At 54.6% G+C, this 27,684-nt stretch overlaps 1 protein-coding gene across 1 annotated transcript in view; it reads right to left on the reverse strand.

The window, feature by feature from the left end:
• Positions 1-13,497: 13,497 nt before the first annotated feature.
• MACO1 (macoilin 1) overlaps positions 13,498-27,684 on the reverse strand; it is a 29,203-nt gene continuing 15,016 nt past the window's right edge. The window contains exons 5-11 of the mRNA XM_054171018.1: positions 25,956-26,134; positions 24,575-25,070; positions 17,452-17,610; positions 17,085-17,267; positions 16,224-16,344; positions 15,511-15,685; positions 13,498-13,727 (exon numbers count right to left, since the gene is read on the reverse strand). Of these exons, the coding sequence (XP_054026993.1) occupies positions 13,525-13,727; positions 15,511-15,685; positions 16,224-16,344; positions 17,085-17,267; positions 17,452-17,610; positions 24,575-25,070; positions 25,956-26,134 (1,516 nt within the window). The 3' untranslated portion in view covers positions 13,498-13,524. The remainder of the gene's footprint in view (positions 13,728-15,510; positions 15,686-16,223; positions 16,345-17,084; positions 17,268-17,451; positions 17,611-24,574; positions 25,071-25,955; positions 26,135-27,684) is intronic.

A 27,684-nucleotide genomic window follows, 5' to 3' on the forward strand; every position in this document is an offset into this window, starting at 1 on the left:
GCCCTGCCCCTCTGTTCTGCAGCTTTTCATCTGCACACTCTCTGATGCTGCTGCCAAAAGGGAAACCCAAATTTCGTGGCCAAGAGGACGAGTTGCAGCGGCAGAGAAGTTGGTTTGTGTTGAACTGCAGCAAGAAGCTGTGCCAGGCTCTGAGCTTTGCCCCCTGCTACATCAGAGGCTCCTGTGCTGCCTGCAGGAGCCAGGAGAGTTGTCCTGGCAGAGGGGGAGAGGTGGTGACCACCCAGCCCTCTCCTGGCAAGGGCTGAGGGTCAAGAGCTGGAAGCAGGACCAGGGCACTGCTCGTTGTGCCAGAGCAGGGGAGATTGAGGTTGGACATTGGGAGGAAGTTCTTTCTCTGAAGGTTGTGGAACTCTGGAACAGGTTGCCCAGGGAGGTGGTGGAGCCATCCCTGCAGACAGGTCAGGTTTGATGGGGCTCTGAGCAACCTGATCTGGCTGCAGATGTCCCTGCTGACTGCAAGGGGGGTTGGGCAAGAAGAACTCCAAAGGTCCCTTCCAGCCCGGGGCCTTCTATGAGTGTGTGAGCAGAGGAGCAGGATGGAGGCAGCTCTCAGGAGGGGCACCAGCAGGGAGCTCCTTTTAGCAGCCACTTCAGCTGCTCACCAGCACTCAGCAGCTGTGACTTCAGCAGCTGGTTCTACCTGGCTGGGCAGGACAAACCCCCTGCCCATCTGCTGCCAGTTGAAGCTCCTCTGGAAGCAGCCCCTGAGCCAGTCTGGAGATTTAGCACAAAGCTCGAAGGAAGAGAGAGGCTGCCAGGCAGCGCTGGGTAGGAAGCAAACAGCAGCAGCCCTTGCCAGGGGCTCCCAGCCGCCGGCAGCGCTGCCAGCAGGCTGCAGAAGGAGGATGGAGACACAGAGCCTGCCTCCACAGGCTCCCCTTCTGCTCCTTCGACGTGACCACGACTAATAAATGCTAAAGGGATGAAGAGGAAGACATTCAAAAGGTGACAAAGGACCAAAGGAGGCGGCGGCAGCCCTGCCGATTCGCTCAGCGCTGAGGCGAGCCCCTTCTGACAATTCAATTAGGAGGCGCCGCTAATTGCTGCGCTGCTGCTGCCGAGCAGCGAGGCAGAAGGGCAGCAGGCAGAGGGATCGCGACAGGGGAAGGCGGCAGCAGCTGCGCTTCTCACCCAGGGAGATGCCGAAGCGCATCGGGGGCAGGCTGGGAAGCAGAAGCGTGAAGGGAGCCTGAGCTGGGAAGCTGAGGGGAAGGGAGAGCAAAGGCAGAGCTCGGGGGCTGGTCCGTGCCGCTGGAGCCAGGCAGGTTTCAGGTGACTCCTCCAGCCCCCCGCGGCTGGTTCAGGTACCAGAGCTCTGCCGGCACCTCTGGAAGCAGACTCACACCGGCACGGTCCCAGCTGCAGGTTCTGCTGCCTCAGGGCAGTGCCTGCCGGGCAGGGACCGGCCCAGCTCTGACCCTCGCCCGCTGAGCATCTCCTCGGAGCCGCCCTGCCCCCGGGCCAGGCACTGCTGCGGGCAGAGTGCATCCAGCCTGCAGTGTCCCGGGACGGCCAGACCCCTGAGAACTCAGCTTCCTGTTCCTTGGGGTTGAGTTCTTTGGCTTTTTCCCCTTCAGGAAGAGAATTCCCAAATCTCTGTGCAGCCTGCCCTGCTCCCTGGCACTGCCCAGCACCACCTGCCAGCCAGGCTCTCTACACCAGCAGCCCTGAGACGCTGGCAGAGGTGCAGAGCCACCAGAGCAGGAGCATGGAGCAGACAGATTGGGGTTAGCAGCAGCAGCTCCAGTGGCTAAGTGGACTGAGTGATGCTTTTAATAACCACAAACTCTATTCTTGGTGCTGATGATTTAGCAGCGAGCAGGAGACACAGAGGGAATCAAAATGAGTCTGAGGGGAGCACTGAGCTCCTCACCCCCGAGGATCCAAAGAATCCAAACCCACAGGCACTTAACAGCTGGAATGTTGCAGCCTTCCTCCTGCCCTGTGGTCATCCAAGGTCACTGCAAGACGTTGCCAGGGTTTGTGGTTTGATTCTTTTTGTTTCTTTGGCCACAGAATCAAATCTCAGCAGCAGAGGACAGCAGTGCCAGGCTGGGCTGGGCTGTGGCATTCGAGTGCTTCAATTGCATCCTCTCAGCAACTCTCTTTGTGGCTGAACTTCCCAAACAGGGGCTTGCAAGGTTCCTTTTTTAGTCCAAGGGAGATTTCAAGGCCAGTCATGGATGTTGGGTTAGCTCCTCTCCAGGCCTGGGTGAAGGACAGCAGGGCACAACCCCCTCCATGCAAGCTGGAGCTGTCTGAGAGCCCCACTCCCAGCCTCCCTGGGTGGAACTTGCTGCCCTCAGTGGTAGCACCTGGGGTCTCCATTAAGATCATCATCATCATCACTGAATCATCACAGAATGGGTTGGGCTGGAAGGGACCTTCAAGCTCATCCAGTTCCAACCCTCCCTGCCATGGGCAGGGACACCTCCTGCCAGCCCAGGCTGCTCAAGGCCTCATCCAAGCTGGCTTTCAACACTTCCAGGCTTGGAAGCTGCACAGCTTCTCTGGGCAGCCTGTCCCAGAGCCTCAGCACCCTCCTGGGGAAGAACTTCTTCCTGATGTCTCATCTCAATCCAGCTTCTGCCAGTCTGAAGCCATCAACTCTCCTCCTGCCACTCCAAGCCTAGGCACAGAGTCCCTCTGCTGGAGCCCTCTTCACACACTGGAATCCTCCAGACCCTTCAGCAGCTTCACTGCCCTTCTCTGGCCCCATCCCAGCACCTCTGCTGTAACACCCAGACCTGGACCCAGCACTCTAGGTGATCTCCAGCCTGTGCTTCCCTTTGCCTCCTGGGTTACCTTCTCCCCCTGCAGCCTCCCTGTGCCCTTTCTCCGTGGCTTAGGCACGAACCTGACCTCTCAGGGCAGTCAAGTTTTGCCCAGCCTGTGGGCACAGCCTCCTCTCCCCTCCACTGGGACCTTCTGCCATTGCCTCTTTGGAAAGAGAAGGGAAATTGTGTTTGGAACACTGAAAGCTTCTTAAAAGGGAGGTGACACTGTCACTGCTGCTGCTCCCATGGCAACCTGCATTTGTTTCTCAGAGCTGTTTCATAATAATTAATACACCACTTCCATCCACGTGGGCCACGTTCAGAGGGCACAGCACAGCCCCCCCCGGGATGCTCCTGCCTTGTGGGGAATATTTACACCAAAGGAGCAGGAGAAAGAACTTTTCTGGCTGCTGGGACAAAGCAGTGGCACAGGGACAGCAGCAGCAGCAGCCCTCTGCCAGCCCAGCTGCTGGGAGCACATTTGCTGGGCACTGAGAGGGCAGCCAGAGAGCCACAGCATGGGAGGGGTTGGAGCTCACCCAGTCCAACTCCCCCTGCTCCCACAGCAGCCTGCCCAGCAGCACAGTGGCCAGGGGGGGGTTGGAAGCTGGAGACTCCACCACCTCTCTGGGCAGCCTGCTCCAGGCCTCCAGCAGCCTCACAACAAAGAAGTTTCTCCTCCTGCTCAGATGGAACCTCCTGGGTTCCAGTTTGTGCCACTTGCCCCAGCCCTGGGCACCAGTGAGCGGAGGCTGGCCCCAGCCTCTTGCCCCCCAGCCTCTTGCTGAGCATTGCTCAGCTCCCCTCTGGGGCTGCTCTTCTCCATGCTGAAGAGCCAGAGGGCTCCCAGCCTCTCAAGCCCTGGTCCCATTGCTCCCACCAGGAGGGAAGAAGGCAGAGCTCAGTAGCAGCCACACCAAGGACCCCAGGGCCCTGCTCCCCAGGCACTGCCAGTCACACACTGCCCTGCCTTGCCCTGCCCTGCTGGCATGTCTGGACACGGCCAAAAGTGAAGGGATTTGGGGAACTGCACCAACAAAATCCTTCAGGCAGGGAGAAGTTGGCAGATCTCATCCTGCCTCCCTGCTGCAGGCTCTGGGGGAGTGCTCAGCTGAGCGTGGGAGGGCACAGGGTGGGGAGAAGCAGATCAAAGCTGTGGTGGTCGCCCACCAGAGCAGGAGCAAAGCCAAAGCTGTGAGCAGAGCCTGCAGATGTGCTGCCTGCAGCTGTGCTGCCTGCAGGCTGCCCTCCTGCCAGGCCCCACATGTGCAGCAGCAGGCTCTCAGCTGGCACAGCCAGGAGAGGCACTGCCAAGGGAAATTTAGGTGCTGCAAGCTGTGGCTGGGAGAGACCTGGGAGGAGCTGCTGCAGAGATGTAGCTCCAAGGAATCATAGAATGCTAGGGGCTGGAGGGGACCTCTGGAGCTCACCCAGCCCAAGCCCTGCTCCAGCAGGGCACCAACAGCAGCCTGCCCAGGAGCACAATGGCCAGGGGGGGCAGGAAGCTCTCCAGAGAAGGAGACTCCACAGCCCCTCAGCATCTTGAAGTTGTGGATTTCTCATCCCTGGGAGTGTTTAAGACCAGGTTGGATGGAGCCTGGAACCTGCTCTAGTGGGAGGTGTCCCTGGGTGCTCTTTAAGGTCCCTTCCATCTCAAGGCATTCTGTGAGTCTGATCCTGTCACTCCTGGGTCCCTCTCACGCCACTTGGCTGCCACCTCCTTCCAGGCAGCTCTGCCACAGACAGCTTCTGGGCACTGCCCTGCTCCTCTGCTGAACCCCTGCCCTCCCCAGGCACTCTAACCCTCCACAGGGGTCAGACACTTCCTGAAGAGCCTGGCACAGCAGATCTGCAGCCAAGAGCTCTGCCCTCCCTTGCTGACCTCTCTCCTGCTGAGTGCAGCCCTCCACAGGGGATATTAAGTGATCAACAGCAAGGGCAAACGAGGGTAGAGAAAGGGAGAGACCTCTGGCTGGAGCTGTGCCTTGGTGTCATTTAAACAGGCTTGAGAGGCTTAATTGCAGGCTCTGGCAGGGCACAGAGAGGCTGCTTCACCCCACTCTGGTGTAGCCACAGCTACCAGCAGGAACTGCCCCAGCCCCTGGGCTGCCAGAGTGCCCAGAGGTGCTGCTGCCAGGGAGACATTCCCACACCCCTGGGAATTAGAGCCCAGCTAAGGCTGCCCTGGCTGCAGGCAGGGAGCCCTCAGGCCCCAGCCACTGTGAGGCTGTCTGCTCACTGCTGTGGCTCCTCTTGGCAGGTTTCCCTCTGTGCTACCCTGTGCTGGGAGCAGTGCAGCTTGGACCCTGCCCCATCCCCTCCATCAGCTTCATTTCAAGCTGCCAAGCAAGGAACCAAAAGCCCCAGGGGGCAGAGGCAGCTCCTTTGAGCCTGCCTGTGAGCATCTAAGAGGTGAATGAAGACATCCCCAGAGCTGCAACAATTCCCTGGGCAGCGCAAGAGCTTTCCTGTACCGAAAGCTCAGAAGGATTTCAGTTCTCTCCCACCTGATGACCTCTCCTGATCCTTCATCAGGGCTGCTGCGGCCTCTCCTGGTGCTACGTGTCAGGGAGACATCGCAGGAGCCCTCATCCCCTTCCTCCTGGGAACAAAGCCTCCCTCGCAGGCGCTTCCAGGGCCCTCGTCAGCTCGGGGAGATAAAGCAGCAGCTTTCATGTGCTGATGGCAGCAACCACCCTTTCCGGCTCCGCTTTGTCCCCTGCCTGTTTGCTACAAAGCAGCTTCTCACCCTGTGGCCCTGGCTCCCTCGAGGTGTAGCTGCACCACAGAGCAGCTGGCTGCACCTCTGGCAGAGGTTCTCCTCTCCGCATTCCCTCCCTCCCCGCTGCAAAACTCCCCGAGCTCCATCCCCGCCTGCCGCAGCAGCGAGCCGGGGAGCGGCCGCCGGGGATTGCAGCCTTGGCGCTGCCTAAAGCCCAGCAGCTGCCCCACACCGCCTGGCTCCCGGAGGGATTTGTTTTGTCCTGAGCTGTTGAAGTTAAACATCCGTTCTCCCCAGGGCTGCGCAGCCCGGCAGCGCTGGGACGACGCCCTTCCGACCAAGCTCCGGAGGGCTTTGCTGAGGGTTGCTCATTAGCATCCTCGGCTTAAGCAGGACAAAAACCCAACAGAAGCGTTCAAAGCCCAGACAGGTTAAAGGCTTTGCCCAAAACCACAGAGAAAGTGAGTGGCAGGGATGGGAGAAACTGAGAGCTCTTCCCACCCTCGGTGCTGCCAACCAGCACAGGTTGTTTCCAGTGAGGCTGGGGAGAGCCTGGCACAGGCTGCCCAGGGAGGCTGTGGCTGTGCCCTCCCTGGAGGTGTTCAAGGCCAGGCTGGATGAGGCCCTGAGCAGCCTGGGCTGGTGGGAGGGGTCCCTGCCCATGGCAGGGGATTACAACTGGATGATTTTTAAGGTCCCTTCCAACCCAACCCATTCCATGACTCCATGAATGAATCACAGAGCCCCAGAGTGCCAGGGGGAAGGGACCCCAAGGCTCACCTGCTCCAACCTTTGCAGGTAAGGGAGTTGCAAAGAGCTGCCCCAGCAGCCTGTCCAGCTGAGCCTGCAGACTGCCCACTGCAGGGCACTCCACTGCTTCCCTTGGGAGATGATTCCAGTGTCCAGCTGGACCTGGGGAAACATTTTCCTCTGGAGCCCAACAGGAATCTCCCCAGCAAGAGCTTGTCCACATCTCCCCTTGGCTTCTCCGTGGGACTCCTTGGCCAAAGGGCCTCTCCCCTCTCTTGGTAGCCACTCTTTGTGCCCAGGTGCATGGCAATAAGGTCTCCCCTGGAGCCTTCTCCTCTCCAGGCTGCACACCCCCAGCTCCCTCAGCCTGGCCTCACAGCAGAGGCCTCCCAGCCTCCTCTGGCCTCTCTCCCCTGGTCCCTGCCTGTGCTGTGCCAAGGACTCCAGGGCTGGACACAGTTCCATATTCCAGCACAGACAGAGCTGCAGGAGCAGAGCCTCCACCTCTGCCACCTGAGCTCCCAGGACACTGCAGCACAAACCACAGCAACACCCTCAGCCTGAGCTCCACTTGCAGGAGAAGGAGGTGCCCAGGCTCCACTCCAGGAGGGGCAGCCTCAGCCATAATTGCTTTCACTTGATTACAAAGGGTGACCTTTGGGTTGCAGCTGCCCCCGGGCACAGCAGCAGCTCCTGCAGGCTGCTTGCTTGGGGTGAGCAGCAGGGAGAGCAGCAGTGCATGCCCCGAGGGGAAGGTGATTGTGCTTTCACCTGCTATGGAGAGAGACAGAGCTGCTGCTCAGGCTTGCAGATGACCTTCTCCAGTCCAACATTAACTTTGCAGCAAACAATCATTAGGGAGCATTTGCAGGCTTTAATAATTAAAGCTTTTATTAATCCACTGAACTCCACTTCAAGCAACAATTCCCCCTGAAAATTAATTCTGTTGCCATTTAGAGGAGGGCAAAACTAAAACCATTTGGAGGCAAGAGAAGGGAGAAGGGGCTCAGATCCCACTGCTCTTTCTCAAGGTGCTGGAGCTTGCTCCTGCAAGTGTAATTATGCAACTTATTAATTAACTGGGCTGCCAAACATAAGGCTAAGCAATTTGCAGAGCCTGGGCTTGGGGAAGCTGTGCTGCTGGCAGCCATGCAATCCAAAGGCCAAGCAAGAAAGACTTTCCACAGGCTCAGAACTCCACCAGCTGCTTACTGACTGCAAAAAGCGAGGGAGCTGAAGGAGGAGGTCCAGCTAAGCAGGGAAGTCCTTTGGAGAAGCAGCTCCCTTGCTCCAAAGGGCCCAGCAGTGAGTGGAGCAGCTCTGCAGAGCTGCTGGGAGGGAATTTCTTCTACCTGTCCAGTGAGAATCTCAGCCCAGGGATTGCTTTGCCTTGTGGGACTCTGCAGTTGAGAACCCCAGGAGGTTTAAAGGTCAGAGCATGAAGCACCCCAAAGTATAACATTGATTAGTTGACAGTGATGGCAATGAATCACAGCATGGCTCAGGTTGGAAGGGAGCTCAGAGCTCCTCTGCTCCAACCTCCCCACCATGCCCAGGGACACCTCTCAGCCAGACTCAGCTGCTCAAGGCCTCATCCAGCCTGGACTTGAACACCCCCAGGCAGGAGGCAGCCACAGCCTCCCTGGGCAGCCTGTGCCAGAGCCTCACCACCCTCCTGCTGAAGAATTTCTTCCTCAGCTCCAGCCTAACCCTGCTCTCCCTCAGCTCCAAACCATTCCCCCTTGGCCTGGCTCCAGACAGCCTCCTGAGAAGTCCTTCTGCAGCCTTCCTGGAGGATCCCTTCAGGTCCTGGCAGGCAGCTCCGAGGTCTCTCTGGAAGTGCTGTCACAGAACCAACAGAGCTGCTGCTTCCCAAGCTCGCTGGAGCCAAGCAGAGCAGGCACACGAGCTGGGAAGAACCCAGTGGCATTTCTTACCCTTCCTGCTTGTGCCTCCTTGGATCACCCTCTGCTGAGGGCTGGGCAGGCACGGGGCCAGCACAGCTGAAACACAAAGCAGCTGCAAAGCATCAGCCGAGGGCAGAAGGGACTCAAGCAGTGCCGGCCCGTGTGGCCACTCTTAAACATCCAGCGCTGCAGAGAGCCAACGAGGAGGTGCTGAGAAAATCCTCCGGCTCCAGCTCCCTCCCGAGCCTCCCCAGGTCAGCTCTGTAGGGTCAGAAGCTGCCTCCTCGCTTTTGCTTCCCGGTGAAGCCCTTCCCCCTCGCAGCAAGCGGCGGGGCCGGGCAGAGCCTCCTCTCGCTCAGGGCTCTGCTGGAAGCGGCAGAGAAGGATCCCTTTGGAGTGGCTCTGGGTGCCCGTGGGATAATTGAGCAGGGAGCCTCACCGCACTCCCTCTCCACTGAACAACTCTTTGCCTTTGTGTGGGAATGCTCGAGGAGCGTTTTGACTTCCTAAGTGTCGCAGCCATTTAGAGAGCACAGCATGGGGAGCAGCCTGCTTAATTCCTTCCCTGCTGCCAGCGCAGGAGTGAAAAGCCTCCCGGTTTCAATCCCTCCAGCTTCTCCCTCCTCAATGCCCCAGCGGGGGTCCTGCTGCCCCCCAGCAGTTCCTTTTCTCTTCAGCTGTGGTAAATCAGAAACAAATTAAGAAGGGAGGGAGGAGCAGGAGCCTGCCTCACAAACCTGCATCTAGTTACAGCCCCCTGCTGTCGGGGCCGAACTTTTCGCTGCTGTGGGCAAGGTAGAAGAGAGGAGGAAGCAAAACGTTTTGCTGCCTGCCTGCCAGGGGAGATTCCTACCTGCAGGCTGCATTCCTGGCTGAGCCCAGTGAAGTCCTCTCCCCTCCCTCCCCCTCTGAAACCCTCAGCACCTCACTAAGGCTCTCAACTTTTAAAGCAGCAAGAAGCAAGCTTGGAGAGCTCCCCGAGAAGCCCAGGAACAGCAATCCCATTTCACAGCTGGCTAAGCAAGCAGAGAGGAGCAAAATGCTTTCCTCCAGGATGCTCAGGAGGAAGGTGGTGTTCAAGTTCCAATGAGCCTGGCTTCTTGGCACCAGGCAGAACTGGCCCTGACCTTTTCCACCCCAACACACAAAAACTGAGCTGCTTTTTTTTTGGGTAGCAAATCAGAGCAGATTAGGAGCTTCAAAAGCGCAGCACAAAAGCCAAGGCTGCTGCCTGGGAAAGGAATAATGCTGGGCTGCTGGCAGCCAAGCCTCACTCTTTGAACAAGCTCAACTTGGGTCCTTTTAGCTGGGCTTTAACTCAAAGGAGTTGCACAAACACAGCAACTCACAGCCCTCTGCCTCTCCTGCTCGACCACAAAGCCCAAGGAGAGCTGGGCTGCACCTGAGCTCTTCCTGCAGCAGCTAACCATGAAATCATAGAAGGGTTTGGGTTGGAAGGGACCTTCAAGCTCCTCCAGCTCCAAGCCCCTGCCATGGGCAGGGACAGCTCCCACCAGCCCAGGCTGCTCAGGGCCTCATCCAGCCTTGAACACCTCCAGGGAGGAGGCAGCACAGCCTCCCTGGGCAGCCTGTGCCAGGCTCTCCTCACCTTAAAGACTTTCTTCCTCATCTCCAGTCCCAATCTGCCCTCCTCAAGCTCCAATCCCTTCCCTCTCACCCAATCACTCCAAGCCCTTGTCAAAAGTGCCTCCCCTCCCACAAACCTTTCTTGCTTGGCTTTCTGGAGCAGGAAGGCTTCTGGAGATGGAGAAGAAAGCAAAGCCTCCTGTCCTCCCCCTCTGGTCTCACCTGGACTGTTTGAGCCTTGATTCCAGTTTCGTTCCCACACTAATCCCTGGCTCCCCAGGTGAATTTCCTGCCCTTTCCCACAAGAAGACAATGAAGTAACACCGATGGCTGAGTTCTTCTCCAGCAGGTTGGGGACAGCGATGTCCCTGCTCTGCTCTCTGAGCAGGCCCAGGCTCTCTCTCCAGGCATCCTGAGCCCTCTCGTGGACGTTCTGCAGAGGACACAAAGCTCTTTGCCTTCCAGCGAATTCTCACTTCCAGGACGCTGGAGGCAGTGCTCCCCTCGGGCCCTCCACACCTCTCAAGGGGGCTCCTTGAACAGGGCCAAGAACCACCACAGGCAGTTTCAGAGCCCCATTTTCTTGGCATTTAGGGGTGCTTGGTGGTTTCCCTTTTCAGGCTAATCACCAATGGGAGTTGACTTCATTCCTCATCTTCCTCCCCCTCCCATCAAAGCAGTTCAGTATTTGCACACTCAAGTCTCTCAGGCTGTGGTGAGCTGGATGTCCATCTAAGGAGGACTGAGGCCTTGAGCAGCCTGGGCTGGTGGAGGTGTCCCTGCCCATGGCAGAGGGGTTGGAGCTGGATGATCCTGAAGATCCCTTCCAACCCAAAGCATTCAATGAATCCATGACCTATGGTTTGGTTTCTTTGCAGATGTGGAGCCCTGCTGCACTCCAAGGAGCCCCAGAGGCTTGGCAGACAGAAGCACACTGCCATAGCTGATGTGTGCACCAGAGGAGGGTTTGGGTTGGAAGGGACCCCAGAGCTCTTCTGCTCCAACCTCCCCACCATGCCCAGGGACACCTCTCAGCTAGGCTCAGCTGCTCAGGGCCTCATCCAGCCTGGCCTTGGACATCCCCAGGCAGGAGGCAGCCGCAGCCTCCCTGGGCAGCCTGTGCCAGAGCCTCACCACCCTCCCACTGAAGCTCTTCCTCAGCTCCAGTCTGACCCTGCTCTCCCTCAGCTTCAAACCATTCCCCCTTGGCCTGGCTCCAGCCACCCTCCTGAGAAGTCCCTCTGCAGCCTTCCTGGAGGATCCCTTCAGGTCCTGGAAGGCAGCCCTGAGGTCCCCCCAGAGCTTTCTCTGCCCCAGCTCCCTGAGCCTGTCCTGGAAGGGAAGGTAACCTCCAGCTCCAAGCTGCAGTGCCCCCAGGAGGTGCTGCTGGCTGCAAATCACAGGTGAATGAAATCCAATAAAAAACCCCCAGAACTGCAGCTTTTATTAAGCCAGCTTTACAGTCTCTTGTGTACAGTACATTGCACAGCTCCTCCTTCACACTGCTTCCTGTGGTCACCTTGTGCCTTCCACGATGCAGAACAATCAAGGCAAAGTTACAGAACACTGCTTGGGAGTTCTTCTCTCCCAAGAAACAGAAGGGTTGGAACCTTGCTTTTGAAAGAATGAACAGCCAAATTCCCAGGTCCAATTTGCAGTAGGCTCTGTAATGAGCTTGATAGATTAAGCTAAGATGACAGTGAAGGGGGGTGGAGGGTGGGGAAAAAAAATCAGTTGAAACCATCAAGTTTCCTCTTGAAATGTCTTTTCCCAAGGCACTGTGAACAAGACTGCTTAGCAATTCCCAATGGCTGGAGGAAAAGAAAAGGAAGCAAAACCACCAAGGGGAACTATCAAATGCTTCACACCACAGCCACCAGCACAGCAGCAGCTCCTCTGCCTCTGGTGGTGCTGCTGGTTTGTCTTTGTGTTTTTATTCTTCTCCCTTAACACCCCCTAGAAATTTATTTCCATTTGGTCCTTTGAAGGGTCAACCAAATTCTCATCTGCAAACATCACCAGAGTTGGAGTTAACATCTAGGGATAAAAAAAAACCCCACCCAAACATCAGAGCAAAGCTTTGTGGGATTTGTTTCACCCTTCCAGTGGGAAAATCAAAGAGTTTGGGGGGTTGGGTTGTTCCCCTCCTCCCCACCCCCACCCCCCCTCAGGCTGCAAATTCAATTTGAGTGAAACCAAACCCCCTAAAGCAGCAGCAAGGGCTCAGGACTCCAGCAAAGCTTTGCAGGTTTAGGTTGGGGTTTTTTCCTCCCTCTCTCTTTTTTTCTTTTCAAGAGGAAACCATGCAAAAAAATACATCCCAAAAAAAGGCAAAAATTGGCTACTTGGGGCAAAAACCCCAACACAACAAAAAGCCCCAAGAACTGGTTTGAATGCATTGGCCAAGGGAAAGAAATGGCAAAGTTCTGTGAAGTTTAGCTAAAAATTTACAGGAAAAAAACAAACAAACAAAAAAACCAAACAAGAGAAAAAGCTCTGCTGGGGCAGCTCTGGGAGAGTCCCAGAGCTTGCTTTGATCCTGGCTGGAGATGACAACAAAGAGACAGCTCTCACACAATACAATTTCATCTGGACTGCAAGAGACAACTCCTGGGTGATGCCTTCAGCAGGACAAACATCACTGGGCAAAAAAAAGAGAATAAAAAAAAAAAATAAAAAGAAGGAGGAGGAAAAAAGGGGGAAAAAAAAAGAAGGGAGGAGGAAAAAAAGGGAAAAAAGAAGGAAGGAAAAAAAAGGAAAAAAAGAAGGAAGGAAAAAAAAGGAAAAAAAGAAGGAAGGAAAAAAAAGGAAAAAAAGAAGGAAGGAAAAAAAAGGAAAAAAAGAAGGAAGGAAAAAAAAGGAAAAAAAGAAGGAAGAAAAAAAGGAAAAAAAGAAGGAAGGAAAAAAGGAAAAAAGAAGGAAGAAAAAAAGGAAAAAAAGAAGGAAGGGAAAAAAAGAAGGAAGAAAAAGGGAAAAAAAGAAGGAAGAAAAAGGGAAAAAAAGAAGGAAGAAAAAGGGAAAAAAAGAAGGAAGAAAAAGGGAAAAAAAGAAGGAAGAAAAAGGGAAAAAAAGAAGGAAGAAAAAGGGAAAAAAAGAAGGAAGAAAAAGGGAAAAAAAGAAGGAAGAAAAAAAGGAAAAAAAGAAGGAAGAAAAAAAGGAAAAAAAGAAGGAGGAGGGCAAAAAAAAGGAAAAAAAAGGAAGGGAAAAAAGGAAAAAAAAAGGAAGGGAAAAAAGGAAAAAAGAAGGAAGGGAAAAAAGGAAAAAAGAAGGAAGGGAAAAAAGGAAAAAAGAAGGAAGGGAAAAAAGGAAAAAAGAAGGAAGGGAAAAAAGGAAAAAAGAAGGAAGGGAAAAAAGGAAAAAAGAAGGAAGGGAAAAAAGGAAAAAAGAAGGAAGGGAAAAAAGGAAAAAAGAAGGAAGGGAAAAAAGGAAAAAAGAAGGAGGGAAAAAAGCAAAAAAGAAGGAGGGAAAAAAGCAAAAAAGAAGGAGGGAAAAAAGCAAAAAAGAAGGAGGGAAAAAAGCAAAAAAGAAGGAGGGAAAAAAGCAAAAAAGAAGGAGGGAAAAAAGCAAAAAAGAAGGCAAAAGGAAAACTGCACAAAACAAGAAAAAAAGAAAGAAAAAAAAAAGAAAGCAAAAGAAAATAAAAGGGAAAAAAAAAGAAATTAAAAAAGGGCAAAAAAAGGAAAAGAAAAGGCAAAGAACCAAGAAGCCAAAGCCAGGTTGGGACTGATTCATTCATTCCTTTCCTTCCTTCCATTCCATCTCATTTCTTCAGGGGCTGATAAACAGAGGCATTGGGGTCAAGTCCCGAGGGGCTGGTCTCCACGAATTTGGAAGAGTAGTGTGGGGAAACAGGACTCAGAGTGCTGGTGGCTGCAGTGTAGGTGATGCTGGGCATCACTGCCATGACTTCTGCAATCTTCTGTTTGAGGTCCTTGATTTCCTGATCTTTTTGAATGATTTGCCCTGAAAGCAGCAAATGAGCAGCGGTGAGAAGCAGGAGCAGGCAGGCAGCCTCCCCCAGCTGCTGGAGTGCAGCAGCCTTTGTTCATTAAATCAATCATTGCTGTGGCACACCAATGAAAATCATTAAGCCCCCATCAATCTTTCCTGCAGAAAACAGCCATCAGGAGAGCCTGGCTGGGAAAGAAAGGCAGAGCTCACAACTTAGAGCTCAGATTTCAGATCTTAGTTTCTAGATCCAGAGTCAGGCTCCAGAGTCAGGCTCCAGGCTCAGGCTCCAGAGTGATTCTCGTTACAAGCAGGAAACTATAATCAAGAGGTTTAATACCAAGTAATTTAGAGCTTCCCAGAGCACTGTGATTGGATTGATGCAGTTGATAATAAATCACAGAAGGTTAGGAGTTGGAAGGGACCTCCAGAGATCAGGCAAGTCCAACCCCCCTGCCAGAGCAGGGTCACCCAGGGCAGGTCACACAGAACACTTCCAGGTGGATTTGGGATCCCTCCAGAGCATCCCTCTGGGCAGCCTGCTCCAGGCTCTGTCACCCTCACAGTGCCAAAGTTTTCCCTTCTGTTCCTGTGGCTCCAGCTTGCCCCCAGTGCCCCCTGTCCTGCCCTTGGACACCCCTGAGCAGAGCCTGGCTCTGTCCTCCCAACACAGCACCCAGAAGGCATTCAGTGCTCTGACACAACTTGGGGCAAGCACAACTCATGGAACTCCTGCCTTGTGTTTCACACAGTCACAGAATGGGTTGAGTTGGAAGGGACTTCAAAGCTGCTCCAGTTCCAGCCCCCTGCCGTGGGCAGGGACAGCTCCCACGAGAGCAGGTTGCCTCATTAGACTAAAATCAAACAGGAAATTAAACACCAGAAGGTGACTGGATTCTGCTTGATGGTTTCCCAGCTGAACAAAGGACACTTCGGGCATGGTTTGTGCTGGTTTCATGCTCCCTCTGCTGGCTGCAGCACCAGCCCAACACCAGCCTCCACCTGCACCTCCCCAAGGGGAGGTTTAAAGCAAGCTGGGTTATTTCCTCAGCACCCATCCAGGCTGTGTTTACCTCAGGAGTATCAAAATATTATTAGGAGTCAAGGCCAGTGGCTGCCTCCTCCCTGGGGGTGTCCAAGGCCAGGCTGGATGAGGCCTTGAGCAGCTGAGTCTGGCTGAGACGTGTGCCTGGGCACGGTGGGGAGGTTGGAGCAGAGGAGCTCTGAGCTCCCTTCCAGCCTCAGCCACCCTGGGGTTCAAATATTAGTTTATCTTCTAGCTTTTAAAAAGAAATTCTCCAGCTTTGAGGCAATTCAGAGATTCAGGGAAGGGACCTTAAAGATCATCCAGTTCCAACCTCCCACCAGCCCAGGTTGCTCAAGGCTGCACCCAGCCTGGCCTTGAGCACCTCCAGGGAGGGGACATCCACAGCCTCCCTGGGCAGCCTGTGCCAGTGTCTCCCCACCCTCACTGGCAAGAATTTCTTCCTATGCTCCAGCCTAAACCTGCCCTCCTCAAGCTGTTTTATCAAACTGGAGCCAGCCATCACAAACGAAGCCAAACATCCCTCCTGACATTTGTTGGCTTCAGTTCAGCAGCCTGAGGAGATCAGGCTGGCTGCTCAGCTGGATTGCTGAGGCTCACAAAGCTGTCAGAAGCACAGAAAAAGCCCACAGGAAGCTGAAGTGCAGAGCAGGGGCTGGAGCCCACCCCTAAGCCCAAGGCCAGGAGACTCTCCCTGTGGCGAGCTCCTGGTGGCAGCAGCGCTGCGGCTGGAGCCCCAGGCTCCCATCTTACCTTGGGCAATCTCGAGCTGCCGTTTTGCATCTCCTAATGCAGAGAACAGATCCAGCTTGATTCTGGTCTCTGCACTCAGGCTGTTCTCTAAGTGCTGTGTTTTATCCTGCATGGCTGAAAGTGCTGACATTAACACCTCTGTATCCTTCTCGTTTTCCTTGTACTTCCTCAGCTCCTGCAGGAGCAATTAGACAAATGTTATTCTCCCTGACTTTACACAGGAGATGCACCAAGGGCTCTCTCTCCTCCCCACAGCACACCACTGGGCCTGGTATTAATGCTGTAAAATTAAAATGATGGTTAATTAAGGGCACAGTGATATTACCTCCAGTAATTATACATGGCCATCATACAAGTGATTAAAGCCATATTGTACAGTGCATAATTACAGCGTGGCTGGTGAGCAAGTGGCATCTGCTCTGCTGCTCAGCCCTCTGCCACCCATACCAAGACCCCTCCCCACCCAGGAACCCTGCTCAGCACCTCCAAGTGCCAGCTAAAGCAGCCATGTGGTGCTCTAAACAAGTGGATGGTGTGAGGCTGGGACTGATAACCTTTACAGCCACCTCCCCACACAGCCTGATGCAAGACAGACGCCCCAAGAGCATCCTTCTCCAAGGTGTTGATTGCCTCTTATGTAGATGCACCAATTTCAGAGGGCTGAAGGCACCCTTTGTGCTGCTGCTCTGAAGCCCTGGCTGCTTGCTCATTACCTGAACTTTCATTTCTAGCTCTCTGATCTGATCTTCTTTCAGCTTGATGTCAATTGTCAGCTTCTTGCACTCTGTCTCCAGCTCTCGGATGCGAGTCCGTAGAGTTTCAGTACACTCTCCTCTGCAGGAAGGGGGAACAAAAAACCAACCCCAGAAGGCATTCAGAGAGGAGAAGATGAAGGGAGAATGAGGCTGGCAGTCCTCAACTCTTTACAACACCAACACTAATCTAAATATTGAAGAGGTAAAGAGAGGAGGTGAGAGAATTTCCCTTGTGGCCACAAAGCAAAAAGCTGCAGGAGGTCACTGCTCTGCCTCAAGTATGAGCAAACTGGGAGTGTTTAGGAAGTGTGGGGGACAGGACAGCAGAACTCCTCCTCTTTGGACAGTGCAGGCTGGGGCCATGCACACCTGTGCCAGGCTTTCGCCTCGAGAAACTTCCCATCCCCGCACCTGCTGGAGCAGCGCAGTGCTGAGCCATCGCTGCCTGGAGCAGATAGCGCTCAAGAAGTGAGGTCAGGACAGTCCTTTGGTCAACATGACTCCATGAATCCTTGATTCTCAGTCCCTACAGGAAAGGGAACATTCCTCTTCCCAAAGCAGACTGACACCCCCAGGACCACAGAGCACATTCAGCCTTTACACCCTGCCCACGGATCCTATCCGAGCACCGCGGCTCAGGCTCGTGGACCTTCCAGGCCTCCCGCCGCCTGCCCTCAAACCAACCTCCTCACACAAACAGAGCTCTTGCAAAGCAAAACAATCAGCTGCAGACTACTCATTTAAGTAGAAAAGAGTGAAAAATGCTTTCCCCCCAGGCCCCTCCAAAAGCCATTGCAGTGTTGTGCTGGAGGTGAGTACCTGCTGGCGGCAGCCAAGGCGACAGCCCGGGCGGCGCTTGCCTCTTCCAGCTTCTTTCTTTTCTTCTCTTCCATTAATTGCTTTTCTACAAAGGCTCGTGCCTCCTGCTCTGCCTTTAGCTTCTTCTCCAGCTGGCTGATCATTTGTTTGTCTTTCTGTTTCATCTGTACAGCGTTGTGTAATCTGGAAGGCAGCAGGCAGGGGATTTAACCCAGGGCTTCGCTTACTGCCATCGAATCCTTCCCGAGGGTCCCCAGCGAGCCTGGCTGCGTTTGCAGACTCAGGTGTTGGAGGAACCTAAGCAAATCTTTCCCCCTTCCCCAGATGACAGCCCCCAGGCCTAGCTGTCAGCGTGGGGAACACCTACTTGTTCTGCAGCAGCTCGTTCTCCTGCCGGAGCTGGCCCATCTCGGATCGGATCCCCCGCTCCGTGCTGCTCAGGGAGCTGATCTGGCTGCGCAGCTCCTGCTCGATCTGCCTGCTGGCCTGCAGGTCAGCCTTTAGCTTTTTGATGTCTTGTTCCAACCTGAGACAGACAATTGGAGAGACAGTTTCAACCCTCCCTTCCCACTGACCTCAAGGTTCAAGCACGTCGAACCAAACCAACCCACCAATGAGCAGAGCAAAGGTGGCAGCGGCTGTGAGCGCCCCCCGGTACGGCACCGGTGAGGGTGGGCCTCCAGCACTCGGGGGGGCACCTCTGGGGCCCTCACTCCCAAGACATTGAGGTGCTGGAGCGGGTCCAGAGAAGGGCAATGAAGCTGGGGAAGGGTCTGGAGAACAGAGCTGGGGAGGAGCAGCTGAGGGGAAAGCCTGGAGGAGGCTGAGGGAGACCTCATTGCTCTGTACAGCTCCGCGAGAGGAGGCTGCAGCCAGGTGGGGTTGGTCTCTTCTCCCTAGTCTCAGGTGACAGCAGGAGAGGAAATGCCTGGGATTGTGCTGGGGAGGCTCAGGTTGGAGATGAGGAAAAGGTTCTCTGCTGCAAGAGTGGTCAGGGATCAGAACAGGCTGCCCAGGGAGGCTGTGCCTGCCTCCTCCCTGGAGGTGCTCAAGGCCAGGCTGGATGAGGCCTTGGGCAACCTGGGCTGGTGGGAGGTGTCCCTGCCCATGGCAGGGGGTTGGAGCTGGATGTGCTTGAAGGTCCCTTCCAACCCAACCCATGCTATGAATTGTCCAAGCAGAAGTGAAATGCTTCAGTCTGAGAAGTCAGAGTCAAGGGCAGGCCGAGAGAGGAGGCAAGTCTGCTCTCCTCAGCAGAGGACTTCGAGAGGCAGGAGCTGAGCTGTGGGGCAGGCTGCCCAACCCTCACCTAAGGAGGCTTCCCTTTCTGGAAGCACACCCTGTGCATGCTGAACAAAGAGCAGCTGCTAAGCCATCCCCAGCTCAGGAGTCAGTAAATTTAGCTGTAATTGCTCCTGAACAGGGACCATCTGCTGCACACTTCACTGTAGCTGCAGCAGGGCCTGGGAAGGCTCTGTGCAAGCCTGTTCATTTAACACACTTGTCAGCCCAAGTGGGTTAATAAACCACAAGTTTCTGAAGCAGCACCCCCAGCTCACCTGATCTCTCTCTCTCCTTTTTCATCAGCCCCTCAGATTTTCAAAATAAAGATTTTTAGAATAATAAGAATAAAAATTCTATCCCACATGGCAGGAGAATGAAATCAAAGCAGATCACAAGAGAGTGAATAAGCAGCCAGGCCTGCTGAGCACTGTCACATCACATCAGCCCTCTCTGCTCTCCCACTTATTGATTGGGTTTTTTATAGATTCATAGCATGGGTTGGAAGGGACCTTAAAGCTCAGCCAGTTCCAACCCCCTGCCCTGGGCAGGGACACCTCCCCCCAGCCCAGGCTGCTCCAGGCCCCAGCCACGCTGGCTTTCAGCGCTCCCAGGCTTGGAGCCTCCATAACTCCAGCACCCTCATGGTGCAGAACCTGTTCCTCACATCCAGTCTAGATCTGCTCTTCTCCAGCTTGAGCCCACTGCCCCTCATGTCACCACAGCCTTTGGAACCATGTTCTTATCCATCTTAGAATACATAGAATAAACCAGGTTGGAAGAGACCTTCAAGATCATCGTGTCCAACCCATCAACCAATCCACCACCACCTAAACAAGTAACCCATGGCACCAAGCACCCCATCAAGTCTCCTGAACACCTCCAGTGATGGTGACTGCACCACCTCCCTGGGCAGCACATCCCAATGGGCAATCACTCTCTCTGTATAGAACTTCTTCCTAACATCCAGCCTAAACCTCCCCTGGCGCAGCCTGAGACTGTGTCCTCTTGTTCTGGTGCTGGCTGCCTGGGAGGAGAGACCAACATCCGTCTGTCTACAACCTCCCTTCAGGTAGTTGTAGAGAGTAATAAGGTCACCCCTGAGTCTCCTCTTCTCCAGGCTGGGTGATCTTCCATCACCCAGTCCTGTTCAGCCTACCAATCTCCTGCTGTGGAGCAGCAAGTCAGAGCTCTCCTCTGTACCCAGCCAGAGAGAACAGAATAGAATAAACTAGTTCGGAAGAGACCTTCAAGATCATCACATCCAACCCATCAACTAATCCACCACCACCTAAACAACTAACCCATGGCACCAAGCACCCCATCAAGTCTCCTGAACACCTCCAGTGATGGTGACTCCACCACCTCCCTGGGCAGCACATCCCACTGGGCAATCACTCTCTCTGTAGAATTTCTTCCTAACCCCCAGCCTAAACCTCCCCTGGTCACCCATCAGTTCCAGGGGAGGTTAAAGCCCTCCCTTCCTGTGGCCCCCTTGCTCAAATGAAAGCACCTCAAGACAAAGCAGCAGCCAGGTGATGTTGGTTTGTCTTGAGGTGCTCTCATCTGAGGGAGGAGAGAGCTTCACTGCTAGGAGCACAGCCTGGTGTGTGGCTTCCTCCCCTGCTCCCCTCCCTGCCCTGCTGCTACAGTGACAGATGACCCAATAAGACAGCACTTTGGGGTTGTTTCTCCTCTTTTCTTCCTCCCATTTCATTTTCTCTTTAAGTCTCTTCTTGCCAAGCTTAGTGGAAGTGTTATTTACAAAGCAGGGGGGAAGAAAACTTGAGTTCTAGAAAATGCTTTTCTCTCCCTCCCTCTCTCTCTCTCCCTCCCCAAGCCACTGTGACACACAACTATCCTCAGGATGAGGCCTGGGCTGCAGGTGATTCTGTTGTGCTGTTTGTTGAGCCAGCCAAGGCCAATTTCTTTCTGTTTGGCATCAGGATAAAGGCAGATTCCACACCCCCTCACCCCCCCATTTCTTCTCTCAGCACTGCCACAGATCATTCCTGATCTCCCTGATGAAGAGAATTAATCAGTAATCACCTCCAAGACAGAGTGCTCTGCCAAATGCCTGGGGGAAGATTGATGGAGCATCTTAAAGACAACTCAGTTCAGCTTAATCCTCCTCAGCATTGATAACTGGGGGAAGAGCACAGCCTGGGTGCTTGGTTTGCTCAGCTGATGCAAATCCACCATCCCCTGGCAGCTGCACACGAACTGAACATCATGCACACAAACACTCAAGGTTTTAGAAGGCCCAGAAAGGACTCAGAGGCTTTTCCAAGAGCTCTCTTTCCCCCTTTGCTCTGGTCCAGCCCAACCTGTTGGCATCAGCAGCCCCAGCAGTGAGCCTGCCTCAGTGTGCTCCTGCAGCACCAAGGTGCTGCTCCCAGCAGCTCCTCAGAACGTTTTTCATCACCCAAAAGGCAGCAAGCCACAGAGAGACAAAAATCAAGGTGCTTCTTTCCTGTCCTACACAGAGCTGCTCTTGCCTGCTGGCATTTCAGAGGGGCTTCTGCTTCTGAACAGTCCAAACATGGTGCTGACAGTGCCTTGAAAGTGCTCTGCAAGAAGGGTCCCAGAATCCCAGGACAGGAGGGGTTGGAAGGGACCTGAGGAGATCAGCCAAGCCCAACCCCCCTGCCAGAGCAGGGCCACACAGAGCAGATCACCCAGGATCTTCTCCCAGGCTTCCCATTTACATTCCCAAAGCTTTTGCTTTTCTGTTCTGCATTTCCAATCACACTGCACGAGACACTGACCAGGACAGAGGGGCTTGGGTTGGAAGGGACCTGAAAGCTCAGCCAGTTCTGACCCCCTGCCATGGGCAGGGACACCTCCCACCAGCCCAGGCTGCTCAAGGCCTCATCCAGCCTGGCCTTCAACACCTCCAGGCTGCCCAGAACATCTGCATCCTCCCTGGGCAACCTCTTCAAGTGTCTCTCCACCCTCACCATCAGGAACTTCTTCCTAATCCCCCGTCTCAATCTCTCCTATTCCAGCCCAAACCCATTCCCTCTCATCCTGTCACTCCCAGCCCTTGTCCAGAGTCCCTCCCCAGCTCTCCTGGAGCCCTTCAGGTACTGGAAGGCTGCTCTGAGGTCTCCCTGGAGCCTTCTCCTCCCTAGGCTGAGCAGCCCCAACTCTCAGCCTGTGCCCACAGCTCTCTCAGCAGGGATGGGGCCTCTTGAATCCTTCTGCTTTAGCTCTCAAGATGCTATTTCAGTCACCAGAGACAGGGATCAGCATCTTCCTCTCCAGACAACTAAACACACCTGCACTAACCACTAACTGCTTAGCAGCCAGACCAACCCCCAAAGCTTCCTGTTCCAAGAGCAAGGTTGTACATGTATAAGATATAAACCCCACTGGCAGGAGCCTGGCAGGCAGAAGTGTCACAGCAAGTATTCAAGAGGGAAAACCCCCAAGCATGTAAGGCTCCTGCTCCCCAAACCCCTCAGCCTTGTCCTGCCTAAGCCCTGCTCCTCCCAGGCAGCAGTCACAAGGCATACTTTACATTTCATCCTGGTTACTCAGCTCAGGGAAATCATCTGTGGACACAAAAGGAAAGCAGCTTGGCTTTGCCATCCTGCTGGGAGTCTGCTGGCCAAGGAGTTATAAAAAGCAGCTTGCTCTGGGAGCTGAGCAGATCTGAAAGCTGGGCAGGAGAGCAGGGCCTCCCACAGCCACTCCCAGGGGCCAGCAGGGATGGCAAAAGTGTCACCTTGGGGGTGAGGAACGCTGCTGGAAGGGGAAGGGGTGCTGCAGAACATGCCTTGCACTGCAGGGACAGGGCAAGAGACCAGCTCAAAAACACAGCCAAGAGCAGTGTCTCCACTGCAGTGCATTCCACCCCACCCCAGCCTGCCAGGGGAGGTTTATGCTTCCAGGGGCTGCAGACTGCTCTGAAGAGAAATGAGGCTTCAGGAATGACTTCAGGCATCCACCTCTGCAGGACACTGAGAGCAGCAGCAGCACACAGGAGCTTGGTGGCTGATGTGCTGCTGGCTTGCCTGCACAGGGGGCAATCAGTGTACACCAGGCAGCTGCCCCACAGCCACATCACAGCCTGGCAAGCACCAGGCTCAAGTGGCTGCAGTCACCTCCAGAGCAGAGTGAGGTGACACTGCACTAAGGCTCTTGCAGAGAACACTCTGTCCCCAGCCAGGGAATCAGAGGAGATAGAACTCTGCAAGGACACAGCCTGGTTTGTTTCACACTCACCTCTGAGTTAGGATCACAGCATGGCTCAGGCTGGAAGGGAGCTCAGAGCTCATCTGCTCCAAGCTCCCCTCCATGCCCAGGGACAGCTCTCAGCCAGACTCAGCTGCTCAAGGGCTCAGCCAGCCTGGACTTGAACACCTCCAGGCAGGAGGCAGCCACAGCCTCCCTGAGCAGCCTGTGCCAGAGCCTCACCACCCTCCTGCTGAAGAACTTCTTCCTCAGCTCCACTCTCACCCTGCTCTGCCTCAGCTTCAAACCCTTCCCCCTTGGCCTGGCTCAGACACCCTCAGGAGAAGTCTCTCTGCAGCCTTCCTGCAGGATCCCTTCAGGCACTGTGAGGCTGCTCTAAGGTTTCCCTGGAGCCTTTCCCAGGCTGCACAGCCCCAGCTCCCTCAGCCTGCCCTCACAGCAGCAGAAATCCACTCTGGACAATTCCAGTGACCCTAATATGACAGCAGAGAAACATGTGGCTGTGTAACTTCAGCCTCCAACCACAGCAGCTTCAGAGCTCACTCCCTGTCACAGCTGCAGGGGACAAAACTCTCAGCCTGCCAAGCTTGGCTGTCAGGTCCTTCCCTTCTCTTTTCTCCACACTTGTGGATGGTATTTTGAACTGCAGCAAAGCTGAACTCCTCTGCTCCCTTCTTTAGGGAGCAAACAAGCCCTGGGGAGCATAGAGAAGGCCTCCTCAGCATGGCAACATCCAACTGCAGCAGTCCTGGGCATGTTTAGAAGCAGCTTTGCTGAAGACAGAGCCATCTGCACCCCACTGATCTCAGCTGAATGGGGTTCCCAGCTCAGACTGATTCAGTGCTCTCTTCCCTTTTTGCTTCACACAACTTCTCTACAGACTTTAGGTATTAATTAGTCTGGATGTTTAATTGGCAGAGATACACCAATCACTGGCAGAGTGATTACCAGAGGAGAGAATAATATTTCCACTCCAGTAATTGTATTCCCACAGCACAAACCCTCAGAGACAGACCAGAGTTTAAAACCCAATTATCCAAAGCTACCTGCAGGGACTCAAACCTCATCTGCCAACTGAGTTGGCCAACAAGGGTTTGTTGGCTCAAGAGTGTTCAGCACATGAGGGAAGGGAAGAGACACAAGCCAGGACTGGGAGGAAAATGTTGCTCTAGATGGATCTCACAGATTGTACTGGGTTGGAAGGGACCCTCACAGGTCATCTTGTCCAACCCCCTGCACACCTCCAACTGGAGCAGGCTGCCCACATCAAGCCTGATCTTGAATGTCTCCAGGGACAGGGCCTCAACCACAGCCCTGGGCAACCTGTTCTGGTATTTTACCACTCTCACTGCACACAACCTCCTCCTGATGGCCAACCTAGATCTCCCCAGCTCCAGTTTCCCACCACTGCCCTCTCTATCCCCACTGACCAGGTACACACTGCCTCTTCCTTACCAGAGCTTGTTCTGGTGGCACAGCCCTGCTGCAGGGCACAGCCCTGCCTGATACTTTGCATTAACAACTAACACACCAAACATTTCAGGGGCAAAAAACCCCAAACAAAGTGAGACAAAGGAACTCTTCAGGCACCATCAAACCCCTCTCAGCTCCCTGGAGAGGTGAAGGTTCTTGATAAAGCTTCCATGGAGCAACACAGCCACTGAGCTCTAACAGGGAGTCCAGCTCTCCTCAGTGATTGTCAGAGCTGTTTGTTGTGCCTCACAACATCCCTGTGAGGTGAGGGAGGGGAGGCAGGGAGGGGAGGCAGGGAGGGGAGGCAGGGAGGGGAGGCAGGGAGGGGAGGCAGTTTGCTGAAGGCTGTATAGAAAACCAGAGACAAGAATCAGGAGCAGCCCCCAGGAGGCCCAGCTCTGGGTTACCTTACCAGCAGCCAGCTTTGCCCTCCTCACAGCAGCCCAGGCCCTGCCTTCGCAGGGCAGCGCAGCGGCGGAGGCGCCGCGGCGGAGCCCGGGGAGGCCGCGGCGGGCCGGGGCTCGGCTGCCACTCACCTCAGCAGGGCATCTGGTTTGCTCAGCTGGTTGTTGGGAATACAGTTCTCCAGGAAGTCCTTGTGCGGGCCGGGGCTCTTGCCGGCGCACTTCTGCTTCCTCTCGTTCTTGGGGGCGGAGGGCAGGCTGCCGTTGGCGGCGCCGTGGCTGCGGGGGGAGGAGTTCGCCGCCCCGCTGGCGTTTTTGTAGTTCTTGGAGGAGGCGCTGCAAGAGTCCTCCCTCAAGAGGTTTTCTGTGCTCCCTACCAGATCGTTATTCAACCTCTTGCTGTTGATGTGGTTCTCCATGTACTCGATCTCCTGGATCTTAGAGTCTACAGGCTGCAGGATGTTGTTGTTTATCCCGAGGTTGTGCTTCTTGGCATCCTTCTCCTTCTCTTTCCCTTTCTCTCTGTACTCCAGCTCTGGCAAGGTTGCAGACAGCTTCTTGTTGGCTGGAATGCCTCCATTGTGTTGCAAAAGCATCGAGGAATCCATCTCAGATAATCCTTTGGCTGCTGCGGTACCAAGAGAAACAAAAGCCCAAAGCCCTTAGTTCATTCAGCCAACCCCTGCCGGGGCAGACAAACACAGACTGGGAAGTCACAGCCAGGGGGGACTGGAGGCTCCCCAGGGGAGACCCCACAGCCTCCCTGGGCAGCCTGCTCCAGGCCTCCAGCACCCTCACACCAAAGAAGTTTCCCCTCCTGCTGAGGTGGAACCTCCTGGGCTCCACCCTGTTCCTGCTGGTCCTTGTCCTGTCACTGGGCACCACCCACACGATCCTGGCACCTTCACCCTGACCCCCACCCCTCAGATATTGATAGACATTGATCAGATCCCCTCTCAGCCTTCCCTTCTCCAGACAGCCCCAGGGCTCTCAGTCTTCCCTCACAGCAGAGCTGCTCCAGAAGTCAGGCCACAGGACAACTTTTCTTCTGCCCTAGTAACCACTACCAAAAGAACTTCACTTCCCACTCCTCTAAGCTGACTGAAACAAACCAACATGGACTGAAGGTAGGAGCAGAGAAGGCTCTGGGGCAGCCTCCCAGTACCTGGAGCAGGCCACAAGCAGGCTGCAGAGGGACTGTTCCCAGAGGCTGACAGGGCCAGGGGCAATGGTTTGAAATGAGAGCAGAGCAGATTGAGATTGGATGTGAGGAACAAGCTCTGCAGCAGCAGGCTGCTGGGACACTGCAACAGGGAGGTGGCTGAGGCCCCATCCCTGGAGATACTCAAGGCCAGGCTCCACAAGGCTCTAGTGGAAGGTGTCCCTGCTGACTGCAGGGCCTTGGACCTCTGGAGGTCCCTTCCAAGCCAACCCCTTGGACGATTCTAAAGAAGCTCTTCCTTAGCAGGGTGGTTTTAAAATAGCAGCAAAGACATTCAGAAGTGTAACTTGCCTTCCTCTGCCTCCCTCTCTTGCCTTTGGAGCATCTGCTGCTCTGGGGGCAGGGCTTGCTGGAGGAGCTGCATGTAGAATTCATTCTCTTTCTGCACTTCTTTCTGCTTCCTGAGGCGCATTTTGTAGCTGACGTAGCTCTTGAAGCCAAAGCCCAGAGTCACAACAGGGTAACCAATACTAGAACAGACACACAGAGAGGCAGCATTACTACTCCCAGTGCCACCACAGCAGCAGCTGAAGGAACTGCAGGAAAAACTCAAGAGCTGTGAGCACAACTGGATCACAGACTGCTCTCTCTCCTGCTGCTGCAGCCCCACACTGCAGGCACCTCTGGACCAAGATGGAATTACAGCTCCTCACAGACAGCAATTAACTGGAGCACAGATTCAAAGGATTATGACAATGCACACAGCAAAGACAGCTTGGAGACAAAGAGAAGAGAAGGGCATTAACCAGGGTGGAAAAGGCCTTTGAGATCATGGAGTCCAACCTCCCACCCAGCACCACCTGATCAACTCAGCCATGGCACCAAGGGCCTCATCCAGGCTGTGTTTAAACACCTCCAGGGATGGGGACTCTACCACCTCCCTGGGCAGCACATTCCCATGGCCAATCTCTCTTTCTGGGAAGAACTTCTTCCTAACATCCAGCCCAAACCTCCCCTGGCACAGCTTGAGACTGTGTCCTCTTGTTCTGCTGCTGGCTGCCTGGGAGAAGAGCCCAACCCCCACCTGGCTCCAACCTCCCTTCAGGCAGTTGTAGAGAGCAAGAAGGTCTCCCCTGAGCCTCCTCTTCTCCCTCAGCCTCTCCTCACAGGGCTGTGCTCCAGACCCCTCCCCAGCTTTGTTGTCCTTCTCTGGACACCTTCCAGCAGCTCAACCTCTTTCCTAACCTGAGGAGCCCAGAACTGGACACAGGACTCAAGGTGTGGCCTAAGCAGTGCTGAGCACAGGGCAGAAGGACTTCCCTGCTCAGGCTAGGAGCTACCCAGCTTTTGAAGGAGGGAATAGTCAAAGAGAAGAAAATCTGTGGCTGTGGCTGCCTCCTGCCTGGGGGTGTTCAAGGCCTTGAGCAGCTGAGTCTAGCTGAGAGGTGTCCCTGGGCATGGTGGAGGTGGGAGCAGATTGGCTCAGGTTGGAAGGGAGCTCAGAGCTCTTCTGATCCATTTAAACTGTGCCCTGGTTCCTTTTCTTGCTGCTGGAGTGATCTGGTGCAGTTCCCTGTGCTACAACCTCCCCTAAATGAGACATGTCATTTATATTGTCTAGGCTGGGCAATAAATCCCTTCAACACTAATTAAATGCTACAAAAGCACTTCAGGAGCTGGGAAGAAAGCTCTTCCTGCTGCTGAGTTGGGTGGAAATGGTTCAGCTTGCCATCAGAGTTCTAGAAGGGGGGCTGCAGCTGCCTCTCCCCAGTGCTGCAGAGGCAAATGGCTCCTGCACTCTGGCAGCCTCCTTGGACAGCCAGTTGCAGAGTGCTGTTGAAGGAGCAGAGGGTTAACAGCCCTTTCCATCCCAGTTTTGCCCTCCTTTGAACCCTTCATGTTTAAAATGCAATCCCATTGTGCTTTGTCCAAAAATCTTTGCCCAGGACCCACTTCTGTTTTGCAGGGTGTGGAACACCCTTGTCAGGGACCCTGGGAGGCTTTGGCTGTGTTCTGTGCTGGTGCAGGTGGCACAAGGTAATCAAACACTGAAAAGCTTCCTGCTGAAGCTGGTAGGCCA

This window comes from Dryobates pubescens, chromosome 20 (assembly GCF_014839835.1).
Source record: "Dryobates pubescens isolate bDryPub1 chromosome 20, bDryPub1.pri, whole genome shotgun sequence".
Lineage (NCBI taxonomy): Eukaryota > Metazoa > Chordata > Aves > Piciformes > Picidae > Dryobates > Dryobates pubescens.